The sequence below is a fragment of the Podarcis raffonei genome, chromosome 11, assembly GCF_027172205.1.
Source record: "Podarcis raffonei isolate rPodRaf1 chromosome 11, rPodRaf1.pri, whole genome shotgun sequence".
In the NCBI taxonomy this organism is placed as follows: Eukaryota; Metazoa; Chordata; class Lepidosauria; order Squamata; family Lacertidae; genus Podarcis; species Podarcis raffonei.
The window spans coordinates 64,058,932-64,083,156 of NC_070612.1; the positions used below are offsets into that span (position 1 = coordinate 64,058,932).

A 24,225-nucleotide genomic window follows, 5' to 3' on the forward strand; every position below is an offset into this window, starting at 1 on the left:
GGGACCTCAAGGGACATCCAGTCCAACCAACTGGTGAATAGACATTCCATTGTGGCGACTGTAACCGAGGTTTCAGGTGTCTTTGGTGCCTAGCTTATCTATCTGAGCTTCTTCCACTGTGTTTTGGGAAAGGCGAAGGGGCAGGCGCCCGGGGGAATCAACAAGCAATGAAGACACTCATTTGAATGCACAAAATTACTCTAATCCATTTTTAAAGAAAAGTTTATTAAATGGTAGTATTCTCTACCAAATTTTAAGAAAATGCAGGCATAAGGTTTGTGCTAACCATTCCAGATACCATGAACCTTAAACTGCAAAAGTGTCCAATAATAAGCAATCTCCTGGCTGGAAATGGAATTTGTACCCAAACTCTTCTCCCTGGAGAGATAATTAGACTCAGGTCCTTTCAGGCTTTAAGTTTATAATTTTCTTCACCAGTAAATCCAGATCGTCATCTTCCTCGCCACTTAAGTCCAATTCATGGCTTTCCTCAAATTCAACATTTCTGTTTCTTGTTTGATCGTTTTTGGAAGGTTCATGCTCAGTGTTCTCTAGACTTTTCTGAATCCTATGACAAAATACACAAAGTATCATTTCTCCAGCTTTCATCCCTGAATTTTGAAACTGGGATGTGATGCAGGAGGAGAAGAGACTTTTCATACAAATATTTCATACAAATATTTTTATTGACTTACGTATTTACTTACTTACTTACTTACTTACTTACTTACTTACTTACTTAATATACCGCCCTATACCCGCAGGTCTCAGGGCAGTTCACAGAATAAAATCAAAATATAAAACCACAAAATACAATATCAAAATAAAAACAACCACTACCCAATAACCTCCCTCCCTTAAAAAACACACATTTTGATATCAGCCAAATCAACCAAAGGCCTGATTAAAATGGAACGTTTTTGCCTGGCACCTAAAGGTGTACAAAGAAGGCACCAGGCGAACCTCCCTGGTAAGAGCTTTCCACAGACGGGGAGCCACTGCAGAGAAGGCCCGTTCTCATGCTGCCACCCTCTGGACCTCTTGAGGAGGCAGCACACAAAGGAGGGCCTCGGAAGATGATCTCAGGATCCGGGTAAGGTCATATGGCATAGACTAGGGCAGGCATGTCCAACTTGGAGTAGCCTGTGGTCTGCGATCCACTATAAAAACTGGCAGTGATCTACCACCCAGGGATGGGTACAGGGTGGGTGGGTGCGCACCGCCGGCTGCTTCTCCTGAGGAGGCAGGGATGGGTGGGCACTGGCTGTTTCCCGAGGGGACAGAGATGGGTACAGGCTGGGCGGGCACTGGCTGCTTCCCCTGAGGGGGCAGGGCTGGGTACAGGGTGGGTGGGCGCTGGCTGCTTCGCCCGATGCCAGATGCTCCCCCCGCCCTTGTCAAAGGGAGCCGTGCAGGCAATCCTGATCCCGCCTCCCCCCTCAAAGCAGATGGGCTGCAGAACTCTGGGCGATGCTTCTCCTCTCCCCCACCCCCCAACCAGCGCTCTCTCTCTCTCTCTCTCACACACACACAGCATGCCTTTCCGTCTGCGTGTGCCTCCGCCCTCTTCCTCCTCCCGCCGGCTTCTCCTTCTGCCTTTGTTGTGCGCGTGCATCTTTCACGCCCAGCTCCCGTTGCCTTTCTGGCTGGTGAGGAGCCTCCTGTGCTCTGGCTGCCTCGGCCCGCGATCGACCAAGATCAACCCTGCAATTGACCAGTCAACTGCGGTCGGCAGGTCCGACATGTCTGATCCGGGGCAACCATGAGGGTAATGCAACCTCAACCCGTCAGTCATGCTGGCCAGAACAGCACAGTAATGCTTCGTGGGAAGCAAGGAGAAACTGCTGGTGTGGGGGTAATAAAGAGAGCTGTTCTGCTCTATATAGCCTAACCTAGGTCCGGTTTCTCTTTTCTGTTTAATGTATTAACTATGAAGCATCATTTGACACATCTAAGGCATTTGTCATCCATTTTTTATCTGTCTCAGGATTGCAGTACCTCAAGGACCGCCTCTCCCCATGGGAACCAACCTGCAAGAGATTTGGAGGGTGGCAACATGAGAGCGGGCCTTTTCTGTGGTGGCTCCCCACTTGTGGAATGCTCTCCCTGGTGAGGCACATTTCTCTTTTCCCAGGTCTTTGGCTAATTAAACAATCTATGGCTTTTTAATCTGGGGGGAGGTAACTGTTTTTGTTTCTTACTATGTTATTCATTTGGGGGTTTTATACTGTTAATTGTCCTGTGATCCTTGGCAGAAGGGCAGCAGAAAAATTTACTAAATGAAATAAAGAAATAAAATTTTGTTTAGTGTTCGCATGTGGGCAACAGTTTTAATCATAGGCAGTTGACCAAAATGGGAAGGTATTTTTTGTTATTAAAAAAAATTGAGCTGTGCTCTCATATGCCATTAAAGGAGAGTGCCCACAATTCACATAGCATATCACTGAATACCAGTATCTCCTCCTGGTTTATTTTTTAATGCCTAGGTAAGTGCTGACCCTGCTGTAATATTACTGGAAACAATTAGCCTCCAGATCTGGAAGCATTTAAGAATATAGGAGTTCCTGAAATGACCCAGATATTATGTGTTTTGTGTGTGAGAGAAGAGATTGCTCACTACAAGTGAGGTCGGCATCCAGGTAGTTATCAGTCATATAACCCATTTCTGTAAAAATGCTATAGATATGCTAGTTAGGAAGAAAACAGCATTTTTCCAGTAACACATTGTTGTCTGACTGTTGCAAAATTGATGCATATCAGAACAACTATATTGAAAAAACTCATAGCATGTTTTAAAAGCTATTGTGCTAAAAATCAACATTTGGTGAGGTGCTTAAAAATGATTTCCACAAACAGCTCAATTAGGTTAACTCTGGTAGTTCCAGCCTAGTCATGTATATAAATAGATGCAGCCAAGGTGTGAGCATTTGCATTACTAATGGAACTCCTTTATGTAACCAAACTCGTAGTTTCATCAATGTGCCCCATTTTGTTGTAGCAAATTACCATTTGGCCACTTTACTGGAAAAGGGAAGGGTCCAAGCCTGTGGTTAAGATGGCAAACCTAGGCATCCTCATGTGGAAGCACTGAAGTTGATGACTCCTCCTCTCCCACAACTGTCTAGCAACAATCATTCCATCAGGATACAAAGACCTAGGAAGCAAGGCCACTCGGTTGGCTCTATTAAGAGACCAGATTCCTCTGGTTCCCTCACTCTCTTCAAACAGTTTCCATTCATACTGGTTATTATGAGACTTTGGTGACTTCAATAACTGGTGCCTGACTTGGTTAGTTTTCCTCTTCCTTCCTCTTCCCGCCTTTTGGAAAAGCTGAAGAGGAGGCGGCGTAAGAGGCCACACTTACTTCTCCAACCAGCACTGCAACACATCTGCCCAAAGAGAGATGGAGGTGCTTCACATGCAGGAACAGCATTTGCACGGCACAAGGAGACCGTGCCAAAAGACACAAGAGCTGCATTTTGGCCGTGATAAACAAGACACATGGAGCATGGCAGATGCTTGCGTTTCCTTCCCCTTCCACCTCACATTCAAAGCTACTCCAAGACCAGTTAAGATGATTATTACACACATCAAATCTAAGGTATAGATCACGAAATAAGCAGGGCTGGACAATTTAACTTTCACTGCCACTGTGAGGAGGAACCTGATACTTCCTCCCAGCTCTGGAGCTTGGTCCAAGCCTGGATTCTGATGTGGCTTTGAACTTGCTCCCGCCTGCCCATTAGGCAAGGAAGGTCCAGGCATCAGAATGTTTCTGGCTGGACACCAAAGTTTGCCAACACCTGTGTGAAATAAATTGGGATACACAAATGTTAAGTGAAATGCTTACGGAATCACAATTTCTTCTTTCTTTCCACATTTAGCACACAGCTCTAATTCATGAGCACACAGTTTGCAGATGATGTGGTAAGAATCCTTTACAGTCTTCTTCAGACATTTGACACTATTAAAAGAAACACAAAAGTTGAATTAAAATGGTTAACCAGACTGTTTGTTACAAAAGATCGCTGCATATCTTTCAAATTTCAGATAGCCGAGTAAGAGAGATGTTTGAATGATTTTCAGAAGCTTTGAAATCCTGTGAGAATGAGAGGGTTTTGCTTGTTTCTTTCTTCTTCATTTTGCAATATGTAATACCTCCTTTCTTCCCAAAGGGTTAGAGAAGGTTCCCCTCTCCTGCATTACATTCTACATCCCTGGCACAAGGCTTCTTGAAAGCAGATTTTCCAGCTGCACATATTCCCCAGACGCACAAAATGTTAAAAAGACAAACCAACACAAAGAACACTTTGCTGGTTGCTTATACCCTGTATCAGTGGCAGTTTCTTCAGGAGTCAGTAGTTCTCATCTTCTCTACAGTAAGGTAACAGCCCAGTATAAATCCCAACTCAGTGACACTGAGCAAGGGCCACTGGCTTACTCTGAAAGTTATCTATCAAATTCTGCTACTTCATGAAACTTGGGCCACCAAAACATAGCCCTGACTTCTAAACATAAAATTGCCTTGTACGTCCCAATGAGTTTGGCAGGACTCACTCCTATGGAAGTGTACATAAGAAAGCAGCCTGAGTCACAAAGGTCGTTTCAAACACACCCTTTCCTCCTCGCAATAGAGACTTTGAGTGATACAACACTTTCAAAAACAAAGGCAAGCCCAAAGATTGTCTATAACTGCAAGGCGTTCCTCTGTATGAATCACCTAGTGTTGCAAAGGTATTACTCCTTCTGAGAAGCAAATGACACATTGAGCAAAAACCACAAGTCACAAAGCCCAGATTTTTGTTTTGTATTAATGAAAAGCAGACAGGCTTGATTGTAAGTGAATGGAAAGGGAGTGCTTAAATCTCTCCCTCTCAAAACGGTTTCCTCCCCATGCAGGGTCCTGCATACCCTATCATTGCCCTGCTCAAAACTGCAGACTCCTGAGGTGCTTCTCATTTAAAAATAATACACTGAAGCTTATTTACATGCATGCCTGCATACATCATTTGTCTCTGAATGTATGGAAGAGCAACTAATGATTATTCAAGCAATGGAGGTCTAAGATAGTTCAAAGTCCACTGAAGACTATTCACCTAGATTAATTTTAAGGAAGTGTTCCATAGCTCCAATTTAATGACAGTCTTTACTTTGCATGGCTTTTGTATCAACATTTCTTCAGCATGCCTCATTACTCACAAATTTATTTCATGAAATCACAAGACTGTGGCTGTGTCCACACCTTGGGTCACCTTGACATCTGAATACAGTCAAGTATCTTCAGTACATACTGGTCTGCACTGAGCACATGTAATAACAGCAAAGTAGTAAGCTATGGAACAATATTTACTCACCATTTTTTAGGTTGCGTTAGTGGCTTGTATTTGTTGAATTTTACACGCCATTCCAGGACTTCCTTACAATGCTGACATAGCCCTTCATGGATTTTTGCATTAATTTTCTAAAAGGAATATGAAGAGTTTGCATTTGCTTAGTTGAACTTGAAATACAAAATCTCACAAATCAGTGACAACTTCATTATTTCTAGTTTTGAAAACTTTAAGAAACCATATGCGATGTAATGTGTATGATCTATGAAAAGCTGTTCAAAATTTTGTCAGCATTAGTTACACTGTTTTCTGGATTGCTTGAGGAAAGGCACATGCTATGATTTTTATGGAAAGAATGAACCAATCTACTTATTGTTTGACTGCAGACTTAGTTGGGTACATTCAAAAAAGCTTTCTGGATTGCAGCCAAAAGCCTTAGAAATACCTGGTGAGATTTCTCACGTCACCCTTTTAACCAAACACACAGTTCCATATTAAACAGCTTTTGGAAATCCCATCAGCTGTGAGTCAGACACATGTTGTCAGACACAGATGGCTGAAGAAAAGAACTAGCAATATTATACCACCACCAAGGGCTCCAAATAAAAATCACAACCATTCTCTGCTTGGCCTCCGTCACTGCAAGGCAGGGAGTTGCAAGGATGAAGGGAAGCATTTGCAAATGTTCTCTCCAATCAGTCAAAATTAACACTGCTAGCAACTTTCTTATTAGAGATGTTTACAGTAGTGTTAAGCATCATGTATTAGCATGTGAACATCACCATGCTAGGCTAGTTTGACACTCTGGCCAAACATCAGTGCATAGTAAATTTCCCCTTGTACCTACTGAGAGAGAGAGGTGACTCAGCTATTCCAACAGTGAGCAGGAAGCTACTCATCCTACTATCGCAACATTATCTCCGCAAGAACTCGACTCCTTGTTGACTAATCAGATTTAACTCCATAAGAAGAGCCTAATGCATCATGCCAATGGCTCATATATTCCAGTATCCTGTTATCACAATGGCCAACCAGATGCATGTGGGAAATCTGCAAGCAGGATTTGAGCACAAGAGCAGACTCAGGGTTGCCACCTGTATAACACAGGATTGTCCTGTATTTCAATGTAAAATTCAATGTAAAATCCATTGTGTGTGTGTGTGCGTGTGACAAATTCCAGAGATGCAATCCAGTTAGGTTGCAATAGATTGTAATGGGTTGCTTTCAAGTCACTTCAGCACCAGAATTTTTAAAAAAACTGTCCCCCAACCGCACCGCCCTACCCTGTCCTGTATTTTGCCAGAACAAAGGTGGGAAGCCTAAGCTCACTCGTCTCTTGTGGTATTCAGATGCATTGCTGATGTAGTGGTTAAGAGCAGTAGTCTCGTAATCTGGGGAACCGGGTTCACGTCTCCGCTCCTCCACATGCAGCTGCTGGGTGACCTTGGGCCAGTCACACTTCTTTGAGGTCTCTCAGCCCCACTCACCTCACAGAGTGTTTGTTGTGGGGGAGGAAGGGAAAGGAGAATATTAGCTGCTTTGAGACTCCCTAGGGTAGTGATAAGGCGGGATATCAAATCCAAACTCTTCTTCTTCTTCCAGCTGTGGAGGCACATCATAGTAAGCTCCTCCGTGAATTTGTCTGATCATATCGTCCTGCCGCCTGTGGGTGCTGTGTGAATAAGTATTTATTTTTATCTTCCCTGAACCTTCCAACATTCAGTTTAATTGGATGTCCGTGAGTTGTACTGTTAGAGATGGATAAAAACTCTTCCCTATCCACTTTTCCATGCCATGGATAATTTTATAAACTTCTCTAATGTCACCTTATACACAGATTCAGAATTCAAAATGACCATAACAGATTGGAGAACTGGGCCCAAAGTAAGTTTCAATAGGTACAAACAATAGGAGTCAAACTTACAAGAAAGAAGATTCCGACTAAACATCAGGAAGAACTTTCGGACAGTAAGAGCTGTTTGAGAGTGGACTGGACTCCCTCAGGACCTTGTGAGCTCTCCTTCCTTAGAGGTTTTTATGCAGAGGTTGGATAGCCATCTGTAAGGGGGTTGGGCTAGATGACCCTTGGGGTCCCTTTCTAACTCAACACAATTCTGATTCTATGAACATTTGGGAATCACATGTGCAGCTGATGGTCCCAAACTGCCAAGCGAAGGCTCTGATGAGTATTAAGATTGCCTTTGCTGATGTATTGCAGAAACAACAGTGAAAATTATATTTCATTAGGTACATGCACAATTCCTTTAGCCCCTTATAAGCATATTCTTTCTTGTATTTATCCTGTCCTCGGACCGTTAGGACAGCGTGGAGTTAAGACTGGCACTATGCTCTCAAGTTTATTTTTCACAGCCATAAGAACCAGAAACACAGTTTAAGAAACAAAGCAACAACTACCGGTAAATGTGAAAGCTGAGCTTTCACAATTATGAATTCCACATCTGCTACGGTTACCCAAATGATATTCACTACAATACAGCAGATCAGGAGAAAGTAAAGTAAAATAAATAAATAGATAAATAAATAAGAAAAAGTCAATGAAAAATAACTGCTTTAGAATGCAAACAGTTTTGTTTCTGTTTGTAAGGGTGGTTTAAATTGCCTGTATTCATCCCATTAAAGTTTCTTCATGGAAACAGTGTAAGCACTGAGAAAACTAAGATGACTCAGACTTCAAGGTCAAGTGTTGGCAGGAAAAACAAAGCAATTTTTTAAAAGAAAAAAATGCTTTGCATATTACAAATGTATACAGTTAAAATTACAAACAATTCATATCACAGAAAACACAAAGCAAAGAAGAATTTGCAGGGGCATGATAATAGCATCAGTAGAGATATAATGTGGAAAATAGCGCTTTTTTTTTTTTTTGCAAAGGCAAAAGAAAAACTTGGATAAGCCCAGTTCAAAAGCTAAGGTTGTAAGGCTTGGAGTGGGAAAGATTAACTGTAAGCTAATTTATTGCAAAGGCCATTGTGGCAATCATGATGGGTACAAAGATTTTAGACTAGAAGAGGAAGTTAGCTTTTAAGCCATTTAATTCACACTTCCTGAATATATTAGCTAGAATTGTGAGGTTTTTATAAGGCACTTAGCTAATTTTAACTGCACAATCCAAAGAAAGATGCTACACAATGAAAACTGTCTAATTCCTTCCTACAAGAAGCCTTCAGTATTTTGTTATTGTATATTGTTTACAACTGAACTAATTACAATCCAATAGATACATTTATGTGATTGCAATCACAATTTGTTATAACAAAATGTAATTTTAAAAAATATGAATTGTCAACATTCTGAGGATCGTAGTCTATAAATTTGAGAATTCTACAATGGTCCCCGTCACTTGATTCAAATGTTGTCACTATGTATTATTACATATTAAGAAAAGATAAAAGCGCTATTCAGTTTGTTAATGGTTCAGAAACTTGAAGGCAGAAGTTAAATGTGGAAAGACTAGAAGCAGGGACCCAAAAATGAGATGCTTAAGGGACACTTGACTAAATGGCATTCTCCTGAAGAAACAGAGGAGAATTGTAATGTCAGCAATTTTCTTGCATTGTTGTCACAGCTCGTGAGAAATGGGAAAAGGGCTGTGCTACCACAAAGCGTGCTGGTAGTCACATTACAGCCTTCAACTTATGCGAGACAATAGAATCAGAAATATTTATTTACCTGATCTACCTAGTGACATTTGCTTGTCTAGCCTTCCAAGTTCTATTATCAAACAAGAATTACAGCGGTAACTCAACTACTGAAGAGCCACTGTATTGCGGTTAAGGCTTACAGTCATACCTCGGCTTACAGACGCTTCAGGTTCTGTTTTTTCGGGTTGCGGACCGCCGAAACCCGAAGTACCGGAATGGGTTTCTTCCGGGTCTCGGTGGTCACGCATGCGCAGAAGCACTAAACTGCGCTTTGCACATGTGCAGACACGCCAAATCGCAACCCGCGCATGCACCAACATGCTGCTGTGGGTTGCGGACGCTGCGGGTTGCGAATGTGCATTCCGCACAGATCACATTCGCAACCCGAGCGTCCACTGTACAGGGAAATGATACATACAGTGGTACCTCTGGTTACATACTTAATTCGTTCTGGAGGTCCGTTCTTAACCTGAAACTGTTCTTAACCTGAGGTACCACTTTAACTAATGGGGCCTCCTGCTGCCGCTGCGCCGCCAGAGCACGGTTTCTGTTCTCATCCTGAAGCAAAGTTCTTAACCCAAGGTACTATTTCTGGGTTAGCAGCGTCTGTAACCCGAGGTACCACTGTAATGAAATGAAAAAGGTGTTTAAAATAACATTCGTAAAAAACCCAGAAGATTTTCTCTTGGGAATTACAGGGGCAGAACTACTTAAACTGTACAGAAACTTATTCATGTATGTGACTACTGAAGTAAGAATGTTACTTGCCCCAAAATGGAAAGAAGTAGTATTCCCAGCAAAGGAAGAATGGATACAAAAACTTATGGAATATGTAGAAATGGCGAAACTTACTGGAAGAATAAGAAATCAAGATAACCTTTTTATAAAAGAATGGAAATGGTTTATTGAGTATTTAGAAAAATTGTAAACAGATAAAAACATTGTTAGGATTATTGTAATAGCCTATAGTTTCATAAGAGTATATATTTAAAGAAGATGAATAAATGACCAAATTAAGTTAATTTGGATACGCAAAAGATATTAAAAATAAATTTAAGGAATCGCAGAAAGAGGGGGAAGGAAGTCAAGTTTTGAAATGTCAAAATGATTGTAAAATCAGTGAAATGTATAAATCTGAAAAGTATAAATGACTTTTTAAAAAGAAAGAATGGCAGGGATAGGAAAAGGCTGATTTCCAGTTTCCACAGGCTGGAATTATACAGGTGGGAGCTGGCTGCTTTGTATCTTATATTTCTCTCTGTTGCTTTTTTGCACTAAAAACATGGCATTTCAAGTGGGCAGGAATTAAAGTATCACTGAGAAGTTTAACAACATCCTCTTGCTTTTTAATTGTTTCGGTAGTATGTGGGCTATACCATTAGTTTTGGCTAACAGGTTTTTACATCTAGATACAGATCTCTGAAAAGAAACATCATAGAATCATAGAGTTGGAAGAGACCACAAGGGCCATCAAGTCCAACCCCCTGCCAAGCAGGAAACACCATCAGAGCACTCCTGACATATGGTTGTCAAGCCTCTGCTTAAAGACCTCCAAAGAAGGAGACTCCACCACACTCCTTGGCAGCAAATCCCACTGTCGAACAGCTCTTACTGTCAGGAAGTTCTTCCTAATGTTTAGGTGGAATCTTCTTTCTTGTAGTTTGGATCCATTGCTCCGTGTCCGCTTCTCTGGAGCAGCAGAAAACAACCTTTCTCCCTCTTCTATGTGACATCCTTTTATATATTTGAACATGGCTATCATATCACCCCTTAACCTCCTCTTCTCCAGGCTAAACATGCCCAGCTCCCTTAGCCGTTCCTCATAAGGCATTGTTTCCAGGCCTTTGACCATTTTGGTTGCCCTCTTCTGGACACGTTCCAGTTTGTCAGTGTCCTTCTTGAACTGTGGTGCCGAGAACTGGACACAGTACTCCAGGTGAGGTCTGACCAGAGCAGAATACAGTGGCACTATTACTTCCCTTGATCTAGATGCTATACTCCTATTGATGCAGCCCAGAATTGCATTGGCTTTTTTAGCTGCCGCGTCACACTGTTGGCTCATGTCTAGTTTGTGGTCAACCAAGACTCCTAGATCCTTTTCACATGTACTGCTCTCAAGCCAGGTGTCACCCATCTTGTATTTGTGCCTCTCATTTTTTTTTGCCCAAGTGCAATACTTTACATTTCTCCCTGTTAAGATTCATCTTGTTTGTTTTGGCCCAGTTCTCTAATCTGTCAAGGTCGTTTTGAAGTGTGATCCTGTCCTCTGGGGTGTTAGTCACCCCTCCCAGTTTGGTGTCATCTGCAAATTTGATCAGGATGCCCTTGAGTCCATCATCCAAGTCGTTGATAAAGATGTTGAATAAGACCGGGCCCAAGACAGAACCCTGTGGCACCCCACTAGTCACTCTTCTCCAGGATGAAGAGGAACCATTGATGAGCACCCTTTGGGTTCGGTCAGTCAGCCAGTTACAAATCCACTGAGTGGTAGCATAGTCAAGACCGCATTTTACCAGCTTCTTTACAAGAATATCATAGGGCACCTTGTCAAATGCCTTGCTGAGATCAAGGTAGGCTACATCCACTGCGTTCCCTTCATCTACCAGGCTTGTAATTCTGTCAAAAAACGAGATCAGCTTAGTCTGACATGACTTATTTTTCAGAAATCCATGCTGACTATTGGTGATCACAGCATTCCTTTCTAGGTGCTCACAGACTGTTTGCTTAATGATCTGCTCCAGAATCTTCCCTGGTATTGATGTCAGACTGACTGGGCGGTAATTATTTGGGTCCTCTCTTTTCCCCTTTTTGAAAATAGGGACAACATTTGCCCTCCTCCAGTCTGCCGGGACTTCGCCTATTCTCCAGGAATTCTCAAAGATGACTGCCAGTGGTTCTGAGATCACATCTGCCAGTTCTTTTAATACTCTTGGATGCAGTTCATCTGGCCCTGGAGACTTGAATACATCTAAACCAGCCAAGTATTCTTGTACTATCTCCTTAGTTATTCTGGGCTGTGTTTCCTCTGCTGAATCCAGAATATGCAGTTGGGCAAATCTCCAGGGCCGAATGGCTTAATCTCAAAATATTATAGATCCTTGAAGGATTGGATAATTCAACCACTAAAGGAGGTTTGTAATGAAATATTGGAGGGGAAAAAAGCGCCAGAATCGTGGAAGGAAGCTTATATTACGCTTATACCGAAAACTGAGTCTGAAAAGACACAACTTAAGAACTACCGCCCCATATCCCTGCTCAATGTGGATTACAAAATATTTGCTGATATTTTGGCTAAAAGATTAAAAAAAGTATTAGTGGAAGAGATACATAAAGACCAAGCTGCTTTCTCCCAGGTAGACACTTGTCTGACAACACGAGGAATATAATTAACATTTTGGAGAAGTTGCAAGTGAACATTAATACTAAAGCAGTCTTAATTTTTGTAGATGCGGAGAAAGCCTTTGATAATATTTCTTGGAGTTTCATGAAGAAAAATCTTCAGGGGATGGGGGTTGGTCAAGGGTTTGAAAATGGTATAAGTGCAATTTACTCAGAACAAAAGGCTAAACTAATAGTTAACAACGTGGTGACAGAGGAATTTAAGATAGAGAAAGGGACACGACAAGGCTGCCCAATTTCCCCATTGCTTTTTATTTCGGTCCTGGAGGTTTTGCTAAATATGATCAGAAGGGACCGCTTGATTAAAGGTATACAGGTCGGAGCCAAACAATACAAATTGAAAGCTTTTGCAGATGACTTAGTATTGACGTTACAGGAGCCAGAATCTAGTACTAAAAGAGTATTAGAATTGATTCAAGAATTTGGTCATGCGGCAGGATTTAAGTTGAACAAGTTAAAAACTAAAGTTCTTGAGAAAAACTTAACACCGTTTGAGAAAGAGAGGTTTCAGAAGGAGACAGGTTTAACATTGGTTAAGAAAGTAAAATACCTGGGGGTTAATATGACTGCTAAGAACTTAAACCTATTTAAAGACAATTATGAGAAATGTTGGTCAGAAGTGAAAAAGGACTTAGAAATATGGTCAAACTTGAAGCTTTCCTTGTTGGGTCGAATTGCTGCTATAAAGATGAATGTATTGCCAAGAATGTTATTTTTGTTTCAATCATTGCAAATTTTGGACAAAATGGATTGTTTCCAGAAGTGGCAGAGAGACATTTCTAGATTTGTCTGGCAGGGGAAGAAGCCCAGAATAAAATGTAAAATACCAACTGATGTAAAGGAAAGAGGTGGGTTTGCCCTGCCAGACCTTAAACTCTATTATGAATCAGCAGCATTCTGCTGGTTGAAAGAATGGCTGCTTCTTGAGAACACAGACATTTTGGATTTAGAAGGCTTTAATAATGTTTTTGGGTGGCATGCATATTTGTGGTATGACAAGGTCAAAGCACACAAAGCATTTAAAAACCGTATTGTCAGGAAAGCATTGTTTAATGTCTGGATAAGATATAAAGACTTACCTGAAAATAAAACCCCAAGGTGGTTGTCACCGATGGAAGCAAAGGCTCAGAAAAAGCTCAATATGGAGGCCGAAATATTGGGAAATTTTGGAACAAGAAGGAGACAAATTGAAATTGCAGAGTTTTGAGAAATTAAAAGATAAAGTGCGAGACTGGCTTCACTATTATCAAATAAGGGAGGCTTATAATTTGGACAAAAAAATTGGCTTCCAGGTGGAAAAATCAAAATTGGAAACAGAACTGTTAGATCCCAAAACAAAGATACTTTCAAGAATGTATAACTTGCTGTTAAAATGGAACACTCAGGATGAAACGGTTAAATCTGCTATGATTAAATGGGCACAAGATGTTGGACATAACATTATGTTTGCTGACCGGGAACAGTTGTGGACCACAGGTATGAAATTTACGGCATGTAATGCCCTAAGAGAGAATATTATGAAAATGATATACAGGTGGTACATGACACCAGTCAAGCTTGCAAAAATCTATCATTTGCCCGATAATAAATGTTGGAAATGTAAAGAAAATGAAAGTACATTCTTTCACCTTTGGTGGACGTGCCCAAAGATTAAGGCTTTCTGGGAGATGATCTATAATGAAATGAAAAAGGTATTTAAATATACTTTCCTGAAGAAACCAGAGGCCTTCCTCCTGGGCATAGTCGGCCAATTGGTGCCAAAGAAGGATAGAACTTTCTTCATGTATGCTACAACAGCAGCAAGAATACACATTGCAAAACAAAAAATTTTTTTCCTTCCAGTAGCACCTTAAAGACCAACTAAGTTAGTTCTTGGTATGGGCTTTCGTGTGCATGCACACTTCTTCAGATACACTGAAACAGAAGTTGCCAGATCCTTCTATATAGTGAGAAGGCGGGGAGGGGTATTACTCAGAAGGGGGGTGGGAATTTGTGATTGGCAGATAGCTGTGATGAGCCTGTTGACGACTCTTAACGACTGCAATAGGTCTTACAGGAAAAAGCAAGGGGTGAGAAGGTGAAAAATGGCTTTGTCATGTATAATGAGATAAGAATCCAATGTCTTTGTTCAGACCAGGTCTCTCCATGGTTTTAAGTTTGGTAATGAGTTGCAATTCAGCAGCTTCTCTTTCCAGTCTATTTCTGAAATTCCTTTGTAGTAAAACAGCTACTTTGAGATCTTGTATAGAATGTTTCCCCCCCAGGTGCGGGGCTGGGACGGGGGAAGCCCGAGCTTTCCCCCGACCCCAGCCCCCAGAACAGGCTGCTATCCGCTAGCCGTGGGAGAGCCGCGGGACTTCGCGCGGCTCTCCCACGGCTAGCGGAGCGCTGCGCGAAGCCCGAAGCTTGGGGCGTGCTGAGCTCAGCGCGCCCCAAGCTTCTGGGTGCCGGCAAGGTCTCCGCTAGCCGTGGGAGAGCTGCGTCTCCCACGGCTAGCGGATAGCTTCCTGAAACCTGGAGAGCGAGAGGGGTCGGTGCGCACCGACTCCCCTCGCTCTCCAGGCTTCAGCGAAAGCCTGCATTCACCCCATAGGCCGCACACACGTTTCCCCTTCATTTTTGGAGGGGAAAAAGTGCGTCCTATAGGGCGAAAAATACGGTAGCTGGGCAGACTGTGGAATTTGTGTAGCAGAAGGTAAGCCATATTGCATCAAGCACTGAGTCTATATAACCAGACACAATAAAGTAATCTCAGATTACTAAAGGAAACCAAAAAATAATGCAGCAATGCCACCAGCAAAATTCAACAGCAGATCTATCTTCCTCTTCTCTGCAGCATTCCAACCAAGGTGCTCCAATATAAAGTACTTCAATTGTGACTTTGAAACTACAACTAATCCAGAACTGGTGACTGGGAGCACCTACCAGGACCATATAACACCAGTCCTAAAAGATCTTCACTGGCTCCCAGTACGTTTCCGAGCGCAATTCAAAGTGTTGGTGCTGACCTTTAAAGCCCTAAACAGCCTCGGCCCAGTATACCTGAAGGAGCGTCTCCACCCTCATCGTTCAGCCCAGACACTGAGATCCAGAGCAGAGGGTGTTCTGGTAGTTCCCTCGCTGCAAGAAGTGAGGTTATAGGGAACCAACCAGATGGGCGGGGTATAAATAATAATTTGTTGCTGTTGTCCCTATGGAACACCCTCCCTTCAGATGTCAAGGAAATAAACAACTATCTGACTTTTAAAAGACATCTGAAGGCAGCCCTGTATTGGGAAGCTTTTAATGTTTGATGTTTTAGTATGTTCTGCTATATGCTGTGAGCCACCCAGTGTGGCTGTGGAAACCCAGTCAGATGGGTGGCATTTTCCTTAAAAAAAATAAAAAAATTATTCGTTTTCAAGCATATTATCGTACATACCACAAAATTTCACATCTTATACAATCTTTTTGGACTTCCATCAACACCTCTGATGATCCCCCATTTTTATTATATCTTCTGCATTTCTTTATATTCATATTGCCTTTAATTGTCTTGACTAACATCTTCCTTTTTGTCCAATTATGCAATAATTCAGATTATTCACCTCACAAAACTTCTTGCAAACCTACAAATGTAATCTGATCATCACAATTACTTTTCAAATAGTCCGTAAATTTACACCAATCTTCTGTGAATCTCTGGTCCTGCTGGTTTCAAATTCTTCCTGTTAATTTGTCTAATTCTGCATACTCCATCAATTTCATCCTCCAATCTTCTTTCATCGGTAATTCTTCTTGCTTCCATTTTTGTGCTAACAATATTCTTGCTGCCGTCATTGCATATAAAAACAGCTTACAGTCTTTTCTATTTATATTATCTCCTACAATGCCCAGTAAAAATGCTTCTGGTTTCTTAATAAATGTATATCTCAACATTTTTTCCATCTCATTATATATCATTTCCCAGAAGTTTTTCACCTTTTTACATTCCCACCACATATGATAAAATGTTCCTTCTTTTTCTTTACATTTCCAACATTTATTGCTTACCTTATACATTTTAGCCAATTTAGAGGTGTAATATACCATCTATACATCATTTTCATCACATTTTCTTTTAAAGCATTGCATGCAGAAAATTTTAAACCTTCCTTCCATAATTTTTCCCAATCGTTCAGCTGTATATTATACCCAATATCTTTAGCCCAATGAATCATAACAGACTTTACCTCCTCATCCTTCAAATGCCAATCAAGCAGCAATTTATACATTTTAGACAAAATTTTATATTTATTACTTAATATCTCAACTTCAAACTTTGATTTATTTTCATCAAATCCTTTTACTTTAAAATCCTGTTTAAACATTTCATTAACCTGACGATAGTGTAGCCAATCGTTTACATATTCTTTGACTTCCTCATATGGTTTCAACTTCCATTTACTAGATGGATGGCATTTTCTAGCTGCACTGGCTCCCGGTGGAGTACAGGGTCAGATTTAAGGTGCTGGTTTTGTCCTTTAAAGCCCTTCACGGCCTAGGACCCTCGTACCTACGGGACCACCTCTCCTGGTATGCCCCATGGAGGACCTTGAGGTCCATATATAGCAACACCCTAGTGGTCCCGGGCCCTAAAGAAGTTAGATTAGCTTCAACCAGAGCCAGGGCCTTTTCAGAGTTGTTCTGCCTGGCCTTTGGCTTGGAGTCAATTGATTCCCTCCCCCTCTTTCCTTTCTCCTCCTGTGATGAGGCTGTATTTTAATGTTTCAATGTTGTGTTTAATCTTCTTTTTAAGTTGTATTCATTCAACTTGATTTTATTATTGCTTGTTAGCCGCCCTGAGCTGGGGAGGGCAGGGTATAAATAAAATTTATTAATTATTATTGTTGTTGTTGTTGTAATAAAATCATCATCACCAAGGTTGTGGAAGGTGTTTCAACTACAGCTATTAGTAAGCTTCATTCTTTTTTAAAAAGATGCATATCCCCTTTTGTAGGGCATATGTTAAAGACAGCAGGACAAGCCATAAATTCCCCGGTTTTAACAAGATTGCCAGTCTTCTGAATAGACATGTAAGCAGAACACCATGAGAAATAGTTTTAAAATTCACAGCTAGCTTCTACTTACTCTTCCTCACATTTCTGGTTTGTATTCATTAGTATGCAAAAGCAAACAAATGAAAAGATACCGTATTTTGTATTCCTGAGAGCATTCTGGCATCTTTAACCATTTTAATAGTTTGGGGAGGCACCAGGCAAACTTCAAAACTGTTCTAGGCTTCAGCACTGAAAGAAAACTTGATGTTGCTAAGCAATGTCCTTTTTGCGGGGGGAGAGCTTTCCTTCCAAATACTTTGCTATTCCATTAAGGGAGTATGACATCACAACGGGAAAGGGAAATGTTTCAACGCTAAAGGCAGCCCAGAAATGTTAATCTACTTGAAATGCAAGCAGGCATGGCCAGAAGTGCTCTGCCTGAGCAGCTCTGAGAGGAGTGCAGACATTTCCCAAGGGCTACTAAAGTCATTCATTACCTATAGCTTGTCAAACAGGAATCTATGATAAAGCAAAAGGATCATTATTTTAATGGTAATGAAGCATGAAATACTGTAATTATGAAACCGAGGCACAACACCCACTTCCTGTTTGACCTATGCTTCCTATTCTAGACTTCTCTCTCTCTCTCTCTAGCAATCACTGGATACATGTATTGCTTTACATTAATAAGGAAGTATGTTTAATTTTCTTTTTAAAAATCAGCAGTATGTTTTTCTTTCTGTAACTCTTCCGTTTATGCTAAGGCTATTCAAAATCTTTATATTTGTAAATTATAGGAAGAGTAGAACTTCACCTTCCACTTTCTTTTTTTAAAAAAACCCACACACACAGACACAAAGACAGGAAGATGGATGAAAATGTACAGATTTATTGCAGTTAACACTACAAGTCTGAGAAAGAATATATATTTGAAGATCACACATCATTTCAGACAAGGACTACAATCTCTAGACTCTAGGGCAGTGTTTTCCCCTTTGAGAGCCTTGTCTTCCTGGTGTAACACTTCTCTGGGGGTAGTTTTAATAATACTATTTTATCCTTGAATTGTTTTCTTTAGCTAAAAAACTAGGGAAAATTACTGAGTGTACCATCTGAAACCCTTTCAAACGGTACCACACTGTGGAATGGCATTCTTTTATTTCACACACAGCGAATACTGTAAGACACTTTTCAGACAAGTATCATCACAAACTTGGTATATCCTGCAATTGACTTGAATGTCATACATAATCCTGGTACTTTTTTTCTTATGTTAACCCTGCTGTGTTCCTTATATTACCTTACTTACTTACTGCTATATTCATATTCCATACTAGCGGCTGCCATTCACACCACATCTTGCCCTGCATGTGGCCAACCCCTTTCCCTTTTACATGCATGCGTGACCAAGGCAGACAATGCCTAGTACCTAAAGGATGACAAAGAGAGTACTAGGTGGGTATGTCTAGGGAGGGTGTCCTACAATTTGGGAAACACCACAGAAAAGGTTCTTTCTCCAGTAGTCACCAGCATAACCTCTGAAGAAGTCATAATGCTCTTGTAAGCCAATGCAGCTTTCAGAAAAGTAGAATCAAAATTCTAAGGTCAGGTGCAAAGGTAGGGATGAAGACAAAAAGTACTGAACACCTGAATGGGGCTATTTTAGAAGCACTTGATTCCCCCCCCCCCCAGGCCATGCATGTGCCCAGCAAAGACCAAACCCGGTCTATCTGCACAGCAGATGAACATGGAGCCATGCCAAACACCTGCTCTAATCACATAAGATGAAGTCAGCATAGCTTCTTCTATGCCACAATCCTCCTTATTTGGGCCATTTCTCTTGTACTTCAAGTTTGGTGCCAGCATGTCAAGCCTGGAATGAAAGATGTTCCTGAGCAGATGCAGCCAGGGCCACTGAAGAGCCTGCTGCCTGCTATACTGCTCTCATGCCCTGCTTTGTGCAGTAGTGCTGAAAAGTGAAAGTGACTCAAGTCTCAGCAGAGCTCAACTGCAGGATAAACAAGAACTGTAAAGGATCAGTAGGTAAGATATGTGCACATGATAAGACACATGCTTATTAAGCATACAGTAAGTCATATGACAAAAGCGGTTTCTTACCTGATGACATCTGCAATAGAACATCTCAGTTTATGAGTACAAACAGAAAACTGCCTTGTTCTTTTTTTCAAAGCAATACTATAGTTCAGGGTTAATGTTAAACTTGCCTCATGGCTACATTTTTGCTTTCAAGAAAGCCAGGTGTACAGCATTAAAACTCAAATTCAAAAGGGGAGTGTACTAAAAGAGGAAACACTAAGATATTGTGCACTGGTGCTCTATCAGTCATGGAATCATAGCAAGAAACTGAGGCATACGCAGAAAAGAGAACTTGGTTGTATTCATATATTTTAACATGTCCCCTCTCACCACTGTAACACAAATCCATTATATGTTCTTTTGGATTATTCAAATAGTGAAGTACAGGCGCAATATTATATTTTAGTTGGAAAATTAAAAACAGAAGCAAAAATAAATAAAAATTAATTACAACCAAATGGCTTATACCAGGGGTCAGCAAACTAAGGTCCGTGGGCTGGACAAGGTCCGAGGGGCTCTTTAATACAGCCTGAGGACCCTGCTGCCCGTCTGGAAAGTCCCCACACTAAATTGGCATGGCGCAGCGACGCCTCACTGCATGGGGACTAACTTCCGCGACAGGCACACAGGCAGCTTTGGATTGGCTCCAGGAAGTTCCCACAGGCAATCCAAAGCCACGGATGCCTCTGGGCAGGTGGCGACGGTGGCCAATCCGAAGCTGCGCCGGGTTTCCTCAGCGCGCAGGTGGCAAGGCTTCGGATTGGCCAGGATCACGGCCATGGGCAGAGAGGCTGGCGGGTGTGTTGCAGGGCTTCGGCCAGAGCTTGGAACGCCTGCTGATCCCATGCCGGGTGCCCGGGAAAGCTCTCCCAGAAACAAGAGGAACCACCACCATCGTTGGGTCCCAACCACTGCCGGAGGAGATAGGAAAGCAGGAGGAGGGGCTGGGGGAGAGAGAGCAGCCCCCCTCCATCCGTGTGTGTGCACATGCATGTGTGTGTGGTCCGGCCCGCCAGAAGATTTGAGGGACAGTAAGCTGGCCTGCTGGTAGAAAAGTTTGCTGATCCCTGGCATACACCAATTAATACCCAGTGAAAGAGTAGCAGTGATGATGCCCAAATTTACAGAATTTATATGGTTAAGTGATGGTAAAAGAGAAGACAGCCATTTGAAATGCTTTAGTCTCCCTATGCTATACTAGATTCAGTACGTAGCCATGTTGGTCTGACACAGTCGAAATAAAAATTAAAAAATTGTCTAGTAGCACCTTATAGACCAGGGACGCGGGTGGCGCTATGGGTTAAACCACAGAGCCTAGGACTTGCCGATCAGAAGGTCGGCGGTTCGAATCCCCGCGACGGGGTGAGCTCCCGTTGCTTGGTCCCTGCTCCTGCCAACCTAGCAGTTCAAAAGCACGTCAAAGTGCAAGTAGATAAATAGGTACCACTCCGGTGGGAAGGTAAACGGCGTTTCCGTGCGCTGCTCTGGTTCGCCAGAAGCGGCTTAGTCATGCTGGCCACATGACCTGGAAGCTGTACGCCAGCTCCCTCGGCCAATAAAGCGAGATGAGCACTGCAACCCCAGAGTTGGCCACGACTGGACCTAATGGTCAGGGGTCCCTTTACCTTATAGACCAACTAAGTTTGTTCTGGTATAAGCTTTGCATGCACAGGAAAGCTTATACCAGAACAAACTATAAGGTGTTACTAGACAATTTTTTTCTTTTTTATTTTTATTTATACTATACTAGTTATATAAAGCCCCCCCATGGAATTGTTCAGAGCTTTATGCTCTGCAGAAATAAATGAAAAATACTTTTAACATGTTTTAAAATCTGCTCCATCTGTGGCCTTTGCGCACGCATGCGCGCACACCCACACACCTCGTGTTTCAGCTTTAGTTAAATATCAATGGTGTTCTTTCTTCTTTATTTGAGATATGTAGATTGGATTGCATCCAACAAAGGTGCCCATTAGCACCAGGTGTTCCACCTGCACAAACAGGACCTCCTCTTCCTCTCCTTTATCCCAATTTATATTTTCACCTCCGACTAAAACACTCCACCTTTCTCGTTAAATGTCAATGCCTGAAACTGACCTTTCCCATAGCAATGTGGTTTAGGTGTGTGATCAAACTGGACTCTACTGCCTGCAGTGTACAAATGTTTCTCTTTCAAGCCCTGCCATTAAGGTATGCAGCTATAGAACAATGACATGGAATGTCATAATACAAGAACAACCCTACAACTGCATCTATTCATGGTCAAAAACATGGTTGCCCAATAAGTAAATAACTTCAGAGGGTGGAATCAGCAACAGACTAACACATTTCCAGAGCAGCAAATGTCAGAAAGTAGAATGTCCACCATTTATAAAGACTCTCTACATATCTTCAACATGAATGTAGAAATTATTGGGAAGCTGCCCTCATGCAATTGTAGAAACAACAGTTCTATAGTAAAAAGTACTATTAAAACTGTTAAATAAAAATATTACTCATTTAATGTTTGCAGGCTTAGGCAGTTCTAAATCTTATTGAAAGAACTGGTATTAATATGAACAGTTAAAGGCCTTAGGCTACATTTCCAAGGACATATATTTCAAAGTACCGGTAAATGCCAACAGGTCACACTATCAAACAAATATAATCACAACAGGAGGATCAGTCATATTGACCACCATACACATCAGGCACACACAAAGAAAAGAGAATTCAGATGACAACAAAGTTACTTATTCAACAGTACACCCACACCACCCTGCTTGTACCTTAAGCTCTGCTTTGGAGGTTCCCTTTGTGTGCCCACCCATTACGTCAGAAAGTTGTGTGGCCATGACAGAGAGATCTTTCTTTATGGTGTTTCCACCGCTGTGGAATTCCCTTCCACTGGACCTGCACCCAATCTCTTTGCTGCAAGCTTTTTGGAAGGCCCTGAAAAATTTTCTTCAACTGGTTTTCCAGGCATGATGCCCATTCATTGGGTAAGGTTTTTTAATGTCTAGTGTTATGAATTTGGTGTGTTTTAAATATTATAGTGTTTCTATCATTTGTTTTTATTACAGTAATAATTGCTTGGGAAAATTGTTTGCTCAGAAAAGAAGCCTAAAATATTTACATTGTTATCATCTTGCAGTATCCTGGAGTTCATTGCTCAATGAGTATTTGGGGCTATTTAGTTGAGAAAAAAGGTAAATAAAAAGAGCTTGAGACAGACGTTCATGAAATATCACATGATATTATATCACATGCATAGCAGCTTCTTGTGCCTGTAACTGGTTACTCTGATTCTGCCAACTGGGAAACTCAGGTACCAGAGACAGTAGGAATGAAATTAAACCCAGGAATTTGGGCCTGTGCTGCAGTCCCCATTGAAACTCATCCACCCAGAGGTGGCATATTGGGAGAAGCAAGGTAGAGGGCCTGACATGAATTTAACCAGAGAGGGCTTTCTCATTTCTGGCACCTTGCTTATATGCTGCCTTCCCCATTAAGGCTCACCTGGCATCAAAACAGATGCTCTTCCAGTGCAGGTAGAAACTTGATTTACCTAGGCTTTTCAGCATCTGATTATTTTTATAGGCTGCTACTGGCTTTTATTTGTTCTGCCGTTATTAATTTACATTGTTTTTATTACCATTGCAAGCTAGTTTTGTTTAAACATGTAAACAAACTCAGAACTCCGCTTGTTTAAAAAATCCTCCTTGTTTTCAAAATAAAATTGGTAAGGCTCATCATTCCTTAGTCCACACCCAAACAAGAACTTCCACCTTAAACTCCGTCACAGGTGCATCTTCAGCCAGCCAACACTTCATAAGGGATGGTTACAGTGATGAGTATTTAAATTACACTTGAAAGATGCTGCTTTCTATGCATTGTGGGTCCTGCCTGACTAGAGAGATCAGTCTAATTAAGCCATGCAGAACAGGAACAGCAACCTGGGTCTGCAGTTCTGTGGTCACACACTTGGAAGCCAAACATGGACAGGCCTGGATTACATTGCATTTTAAATAGTTTGTTGGAATCTGCCCAGAGTGGCTGGGAAACCCGGCCAGGTGGGCGGGGTGTAAATAAATCATTATTACATGTCAGACACTTATCAGCCACTCTTCCTACCGCACACCTTCGGTCACACTTTCTCAACTCATCTGGGGGGGGGGGCTCTGGCCCTCGGGCTGCTGGTGGCTTCAGCTTCTCTCCTTAGGTGCACTCGGACCACCTGGAGGGCCAGAGGCGGCCCCGGCCCCGGAGCAAGTCTTCGGCTTATGCTTGGATGCGCAGGGAGAGAAAGGGGAGACGCGCCAGGCGCGCCTGCGGGGCTTCCGAGGAGGCCCCGAGGGAGCGGGGCGCCTACCTTGCGCCGGGCGCTGGCGTCGTGCCTGTCGTTGCGGAAGGCCTGCGCGTTCTGGTGCCGCTGCGGCCTCGTGCGCGCCACGTTCCCCCGCGGGCAGCTCATCCTCCGGCCCGGAAGTGACGCTGCCCGGCTTCCGCCGCTCGGCCCCCCGCCACGCCGAATGGGCCGCGCGCCGCAGTGTCTCCTGAGCGCCCGCATTGGCCCGGGGACGCCGGCGCGAGGCCGCGGATTGGCTGCGCCCGCGCAGAGCCCGCCCTCCCCTCGGCATCCCGCGAGGGCGACGCGGAGGCGACGGCGCCGCTCCATTGGTCGCTGCTCGGGCTGCCTCGCTCTCCCCGCCGCTCCGGCCGGAGTCCAGCCTCGCCTCG

General features: G+C 42.4%; 1 protein-coding gene across 1 annotated transcript; it reads right to left on the minus strand.

The window, feature by feature from the left end:
• Nucleotides 1–206: 206 nt before the first annotated feature.
• C11H9orf85 (chromosome 11 C9orf85 homolog) lies at nucleotides 207–24,002 on the minus strand. The gene is made up of 4 exons (XM_053407789.1): nucleotides 23,858–24,002; nucleotides 5,355–5,461; nucleotides 3,851–3,964; nucleotides 207–568 (listed from the first exon to the last, which is right to left on the minus strand). The coding sequence occupies exons 1-4, from the start codon at nucleotides 23,957–23,959 to the stop codon at nucleotides 397–399; spliced, it is 495 nt and encodes a 164-aa protein (XP_053263764.1). The 5' UTR covers nucleotides 23,960–24,002; the 3' UTR covers nucleotides 207–396.
• Nucleotides 24,003–24,225: the final 223 nt, after the last annotated feature.